At 37.2% G+C, this 7,612-nt stretch overlaps 2 protein-coding genes across 2 annotated transcripts; both read right to left on the bottom strand.

The window, feature by feature from the left end:
- Positions 1-1,917: 1,917 nt before the first annotated feature.
- LOC145821772 (uncharacterized) lies at positions 1,918-3,246 on the bottom strand. Its single transcript, XM_082918336.1, has 3 exons — positions 2,827-3,246; positions 2,687-2,730; positions 1,918-2,119 (listed from the first exon to the last, which is right to left on the bottom strand). The coding sequence occupies exons 1-3, from the start codon at positions 3,244-3,246 to the stop codon at positions 1,918-1,920; spliced, it is 666 nt and encodes a 221-aa protein (XP_082774462.1).
- Positions 3,247-3,378: 132 nt separating this feature from the next.
- LOC145821771 (PKS-NRPS hybrid synthetase cheA-like) lies at positions 3,379-4,870 on the bottom strand. The gene is made up of 2 exons (XM_082918335.1): positions 4,122-4,870; positions 3,379-4,030 (listed from the first exon to the last, which is right to left on the bottom strand). Exons 1-2 carry the CDS (start codon positions 4,868-4,870, stop codon positions 3,379-3,381), a joined length of 1,401 nt encoding a protein of 466 aa, XP_082774461.1.
- Between the last annotated feature and the right edge of the window lie 2,742 nt (positions 4,871-7,612).

Here is a 7,612-nt window from a genome sequence, read left to right as displayed (position 1 = left end):
AAAATGATGTTGGTATTGATTAATGGTTTATAACTGCGTATTAGATTTCGTTAAGGTGGCATGGTTAGGCTACTTATTACCCGCATTGATGTGATCCTTTTATGGGAGTGCTTATTATGTTTCATTATATTGGGTTGATAAGAACAACTTTTCTTGTGCAGATGGATGTCGGTCCTAGTGAACGTCGGTCGGTAACAGCTTCGAACAGAAGACTCCGTGAATTAAAGAGACGTGGACGTGGACGTGGACGTGCTCGAGTTCGTGATTATGACATGCACATTGCCATGGATGATGATCCTATACATGGTGCACCAGTTATAGATGATATTGCTATGATGATAACCCTACTGGTGATGATGCTGACATTGTTGATGAAGATATCCTTACTTAGCCATTTTTGAGAGGTCCAACTGATCCATCAATCCTTAAAAGTTTTAAAAGTCATGTTGCCGCAGCTATTTGGAATGGTGCTGATGAAAGGGGGCCTTTAAAGTGTCATAATCACTCATCTAAGATTCGTTCGTGGCCGTGGTGGGAACAAGGAAACAACGCTACATTTGTAAACATTGTGGAGATGTCAGGACTTGCACAATTAGCTCGTTGCACGTACCGCTTTGTCAATAAAATTGTAGTGTCTAGTTTCGTTGAGAGATGGCAACCGGAGATAACACCTTCCATTTGACTGTTGGAGAGATGACTATCACATTGGACGATGTCGCCACTATCCTAGGCCTTCCCATTGTAGGCAAATCTATTAGTGTGCGTAAGTTGTCAGAAAGGCGGGCCATTGCATTAGTAGTTAATACCTTCGAAATTGATGAGCAAGGCGTCAGACATGAGATATGTAGTGCTGGAGGCAATTCAGTGAGGCTTGAGTGGTTGAGGGCACACTTTCATAATGTCACAGACAATGATTCAATGGAAAGAATTGCATGTGCAGGTAAAGCATACTTGCTATTTTTGTTGGGTTGTACACTTTTCAGTGATAAGACTTGTACTAGAGTGCCCGTTGTTTATTTGAGTTTGTTGTCCGATTTGACGATTATATCTTCATATGCTTGGGGTGCTGCTGCATTGGCGTACTTATATAGACAGTTGGGGTACGCTAGCAGGTTCGGCGTGAAACAAATAGCCGGTTACATGACACTCCTTGAGGGATGGATTTATGAGCACTTTCGTGGATTCCGATCACACTTGAATATGAATTACACTCGAGACATGCCACATGTTTACTGTTGGACTTCTCGGAGAGAGTCTGGTGAAGAGACACAGTTGTAGGCTTTTCGAGAGGAGCTTGATAGGTTAGGTGTACATGATGTAAGTTGAAAAGTCCTTCAAAATTTGAAACTCTATATCATACAAAATTTACAGTTGTCATATCTTACAGTTTTTATTGTTTGTAGGTTATTTGGGACCCGTACCAGAGTTGCAGAGATGTCCATCCAGGTCATCCAGTTAGGTTCTATCATGGTTGCCTAAAGTGTTTGGAAGTAGTTGAACCATATCACCCTGATAGAGTGTTGAGACAGTTTGACAGAGTGCAGACAATCCCTAATCCACCACTTGGCCCTATGCGTGCTGCTTCTCAAGGAGCCATAGCTCCATGCTACAATGTTATGTATGCATACTTATGGACATCATTTGGGAGGCATGGGACAACCATGTGTTATCTGATCAGAGGAGTACACTGGTACGACAACCTTGGGATTGTGTTCCTGGCTACACGGATTGGTACCAAACCATATGTATGTACAAAACCCAGCGCGTGGTTCTCAAGTGGACCCGAATATCCATCATTATCAGTATCCTAGCCAAGACGCACGTGTATCCTTTTTTTCATTTACATTGCAAATTATTTATGTACACTGTTACAAGTTTGTACATAATGTTATATTTGTTCTTGTAATGCAGCGTATGTCATAGATACATCAGATTACTCATCCTTTCATTGAGGCTGGCTATGAGGACAGTGTTCATCCTGATAGGCTTTACTATGCGATTGATGCAATCGAACAACTTCTTCAAGATCAGCACATTACTGAATCTGCGCCCAGCACATCCACTCAGGGTCTGCACTCGGCTCTTCCACTGCACATCATTTTGGAGCACATTACACTCACTGGTCACGTAGTTAATAGTAGTTCACAATGTTAGCACAAGTAGTTTCTGATGATGTTAGACAAATATTATTATTATCTTCGGATTATGTATTTTTTAGATTATGTACAAGCACACATGTAGTTTGTGATGGTGTGGATGGATTGAACTACTATTTAGTATATATATATGTTTACATACTTGTTTAATCTTATTAGTTTTTAATAGCAATTGCACTTGGTTAATATTATTTTCATTACGTTTTGTGTTTAGACAATGTAAAAATAATGACATCCATTTCATAAATTAGAGAACCATAACACATATAATATTTTATTTTTTTTAAAAAAAATTGACCATTACAAAATTCAATGGCAAAATGATATCTACCTCGTTACTCTATGCTAGTAAATCATAAAAACTAATGTCTTAAACCTGTCATTATTACTCTGTAATACCTCAATCTATGTCAACTACATGAAATGTCTCTCGAGTAGCTACATTAGGTCCTATTTTGTCTTTGAATTTTTGAGCGCGGCTAACATATGCATTCTCTCATTCTGACACACAAGGGTGATGGTGAACTCACCAAAGCACATCAATGGGAGGAATTGGATAACCGACTTCCAAAAACTGCACGTACATCCAAAAAATTACATATCTTTACCAAATACATAAAATTTGCAATTACACAAATATTAGACAACAATGTTTGGTTATTTTCATAACTTGTATCTGCACAAAATGATTTCCATTGACAAATCCAATGGCAATCTCGCGACGATCAGCTAGGGTTACTGGCGATGATCTCAAAGGCAAAAAAGTGAGACACTGTTGCAATGACAAGTGGTACAAGACTACATTATAAAATGATGCAATAAGATGCCCCATGTCAAGCATAGTCATCCAATGATCAAAGCCTGGGCTATTTTCAAAATATGAAAGGATGTGTGTCAGCTCCTTAACCCTCTCATGCGAACCATATAGTATGACGTATTCATCTCTGTGATTATTCAATTCAAATAGCAGATCACGCCAAACTTGCACCCAGTCATTCTCTCCAAGACCAAGTAAACCTGCAACAGCTCTAAATCCACAATTCCCATCACCATCTACATTATTCATCAACTTTATGAATGGTATTAACATAGGCGGGAAGTCAGCAACATATGCACTCGGTAAACTTGTTCTTCTACGATATGTCTTTGTCTTCACATTCCGCTTCTTCTCATGCACGTTTGAAGCTCTCTTTTTCTTTGATTGACTGGAAGCTAATGTGCTCTAGCTATCATGCTCATTGTCAACCAACTCAAATGCATACGGGTCACGACGACAAGATATATCAATTTTCTTATGTCCTCGACGTGGATTAGGTTTCACATCGAGCTTAATAAGAAAAGTGCTCGCTGGATTTGCAATTTCCCTCAACTTCTTCAACATATCCAATTGCGTGGCAATATCAGACTCTTCGAACCGCTTCCAAATCAACTCAAGTTCTGGGATACAAGTCAGTTCCAACTTTTGTTCCGTCGGATTATGCACACATATAGTAAGGCGTGTCCAATGTACATGTATGCTACTGAGTGGAATAGGACGGCCTTGTCTTATGTAATCTGCAATCTCGTGAGCACAAGGTAAACCATGGGTGCACCTAAGAACACACCCACATGTTGCAACATCAATTCTAACTGAATTTGCTCTCTTACTTTCTGCCAACACGTACTCCAATGCACAAATAGACACATTATCCCGGAGCTCTCTGAATTGAGAAGGTTTGAATTGATGTTGTAGAGTTGTCAAACTCTTCTCAAATGATGCTTTAACTTGAATGTGCTGCAACTCAAGTAGACAATGTATTTTTTCAAATGAAACCTCAAATGTCGTTTGACTTGAACCTAATTGCCTCTTCAATCTAGCATGAGCACTCTCAACCCTGTTCATATGGATGTAAACCAAAATAGTCAAGCATAATAATTAAAAGTAACAATATGATTTATAATAAATTAAAAAAAAAAATTTCTTACCGATTGGTTGCTATATTGCCAAAATGCATACACATGTCTGTATGTACCGCAATGAATTTTTCTTTATACAGATTCAACCAACTCACAGTAACATACTTGATTGCCTCCGAATAGTTACTAAAATCTTTATGTAATATTGCAAGGTGATCATTGTATTCCTCTTCAGTCGATGACAATATCAAATAGTTCCATACAGTGTTAAATTTGTCCCATTTTTCTTTTGTCTCAAACATTTTCTTGCATTTTGTCAATACATTCTTATTAATATGCCAATGACAAAACAAATGTCGAGCATTCAGAAAGGTGTTGTCAATGGCATTCATCAAAGCAAGCTCTCTGTTTGTGACAATGACTTCAGGTAAAACACTATCGTCTATAAGATTATGCAATGTTTGTAATGCCCATGTATAATTATCAACCCGCTCAGTTTGCAAGTATGCGATAGCCACGGAGAATGTCATATGAGTTGATATTACTCCCACAATTTCAAGAAGAGGAAGTCGATATCTATTCGTCTTATATGTGCAATCCATAATCAACACACGAGGGAATGTACGAAGCAAATCCAAACTCACTGGATGTGCCCAAAACAAGTTCGTGACAGTCATAGAGCCTTCCTCACATCGATGACGCTCAATGTACTTATGTTTCGCTAATTCACCCAGCAGTTGTTGCATTTGGGATCTACCAACTTTCTGTAGAACCCTACATCGATGTCGTACATTGTAAACTGTCTTCGTTGTGCTCATATTAAGGGCATCCCTCTATTTGAGTGTAATGAGTATCTCTTTTGGTCTTACTAGGCTCTTTGACATATCAACTAATAGCGACTTTTCATTAGCTGACAATCTCCCTGCATATGAATGTCCTTGGAGATGCTCCTCAACTAGATGATTATGCAGCCCGCAAACCACATTCAATGTCCATTCATCGTTTGTTTTCAACTTGAATGCCCTAAATCAAATGGACATTCGCACTTCTTCGTACCAGTTTGTCTCAATAAGTCTTTTGGGCCATCTTTCAACTTTTTACGCAATTTATACTTCCCACTCCGCTCACAAGCAAGATAAATTCATGGTCTCTTACGACCGCCACCATAGTCCGACGTCCTTATAATAATAACAAAGCCATTTCTCCTTCCAATGCCATGCACCCAAGTGAGCAATTCATCTTTGTTGTCGAAAACCTATATACAATGTCACACAGCTTTCATAATAACAAACTAAACAAACTAACTAATACCTGTTAAAAATTTTATGAACTTACAAATTTTATGTTAAAAATTACTTGTTTAGTTGTAAAATGATTAGTACAATCCACTATAATATCCGATCGAACCTCAGATTCTTCAGTGCATGTCATCTGAAGAGGAGGGGGAAAATTTTAATTCGGTTCTACAGATCCGAAATAAATAAAAAAATTCGGCCATAAAAAAGTGAAAATAATAACAAATTTCAGCCCTCTAATACCGAAAATATTAATTTTATTCGGAAAGTTACAACCGAACTAAATTAAAAAAATTGAAATTCAAGTAACGAACTATTCATATTATTTCAGTGTTTGATTTTCGAATTCATTTAAGAAATTCGGCACTGCGTTGCCAACTAAAAAATGAAAAAAAAAAAAAATTACTACACGATTTTACCTTCTCATCACTGATTTGGCTATCACCATTGCTTGAGTTTAAACTTCCATAGGTTTACAACTCTTCCATATCAAAATCAAGTAAAAATTGTTGAATTAATAATTAAATGATGTTAATAATCGAGTATAAACTTAAAGATTAAAGTAAGATGAAAGATGTTTTGTTTGCAAATAACAGAGAAGGGTACAGAGTGTGTAAGAAGCAAAGTGACTACAAAAGAAAAATTAGGGTTTAATTTTTTTGTTTCAAAAAGTGTATATTGAGATATTTTTATTTCTAAAAGATATGTATAGAGAATTTATATATATAATATTAGGTGTGTTGATCAATGGCTATTATAGTAATTTTTAATTAGGATATACTTGTCATTAAATGTATTTTTCATTAGGTGTGTTCCTCGAGTTTATCAAGTGGGTGGAAATAGAATTTCCCAATATTTTCAAGTAGTTTCTATTGTTTTATTTTTTCGTTTTGCTCGAATCCCATGTTTTTCTTAATCTCAGAAGAAGAAATTTTCAAATCACATGTTCTAGATTGAGTCTTTCCAAAAAAATTCCACACTTGCATTGTCTCTTTAATCATTGGTTGTTAGATACAGAGATTGGAGAAAGGATATGCTATAGGGAGGAGGCTGATTAGGTAAGAGCCACATGCTGTGGAGATTGAATGCACGCAGAGATTGTCTGACCTTTTTTGTTAGGTGAACCGAGTAAGGGGTTGTAATTCCTAGCATCTCAAGTCTTGTAACTTCTTGATTTCAGTGAGGGATTTTGGGTTGATTGGGATTATGATTTTTTTTTTATAATAAAAATTGGAGAGTGTTCTCTTTGACGTTTCCACATAAAATCTTATTCGTATTTGTTCTTTATATATTTCGTGTGTTAAATATATTTTATTGCTACTGAATATTGAATTTGAACTTAATAATTACTTGGTAAATCAAAATTGGTTGATGGTTTTTCAGTTTAGCCTATTCAGAATCACTCCCCTAGGCACAAACACCCAGTCTGCGACTTCAAGTCTTGTTGCTAAAACCTAATATTAAGTGATTGTTTTATGATTATATCTATATGTTCCAAATAAAGTAAATTGTGGCCTAATGTTGTGAATGGATATAAGGTATAGTTTTTTGCTTTGGGGTTTTATTTTTCATTGCTTGGTGTGATGGTACAAGTTTGGGATGTAAAGTATGAAAATGTAGGTTTAAGTTTGAGGCCAGGTTTAAGTTTAAGGCTAGGGACTTCATGGAAATTATAACAACCCTCATTCTGCCTTGGTCATATTCTTGAAGATTTACATGATTTTGGTTTGTTAAGCTCGCATATTGTGAACTTTGAAAATTTGTCTTGGGAGTATGTCTTGTTTTGTGCTGTGGTGTTTTGTCTAAGTATAAGATCCATTCTTTGTTCCTTGCTTTGTGTGTTGAACCTAGGCCATCTATCTTTGCTACCTCACACCTAGGTTACACCTTTGAACCTCTTACACCTAGACCATTAAGTGTCAACACCTAGGATCATCTTGGATCCATCTTGGTTGACCTCCACCTTCACCTTTGCATCTTGGCCGAGATGTGCATCATCTAGGCATCCGAGATCTTTGAACCTTGCAGCCTTGTTGTATACCTTAGCCAACACCTAGCAATCTTGCCTTGTTGTACACCTTAGCCAATACCTAGCAATCTTGTTCCTTAACTTGTATAACCTAGGCCAATGTGTGTCACACCTAGGCCGAGGTGTTACTCCTTCTAGTGGAGGTCTGGAAGACCTCACTTATCCTTTGCTTGTCCGAAGCCTATGTTTTTGATCTAGGGTCCTTGCCTTGTCAGAGTGCCTATGCCACCTTACTT

The sequence above is a fragment of the Camellia sinensis genome, chromosome 3, assembly GCF_055761805.1.
Source record: "Camellia sinensis isolate YWXY chromosome 3, ASM5576180v1, whole genome shotgun sequence".
Lineage (NCBI taxonomy): Eukaryota > Viridiplantae > Streptophyta > Magnoliopsida > Ericales > Theaceae > Camellia > Camellia sinensis.
The sequence above is the reverse complement of the archived record's forward strand: the minus strand, read 5'-3'. Positions and strand labels throughout refer to the sequence as shown.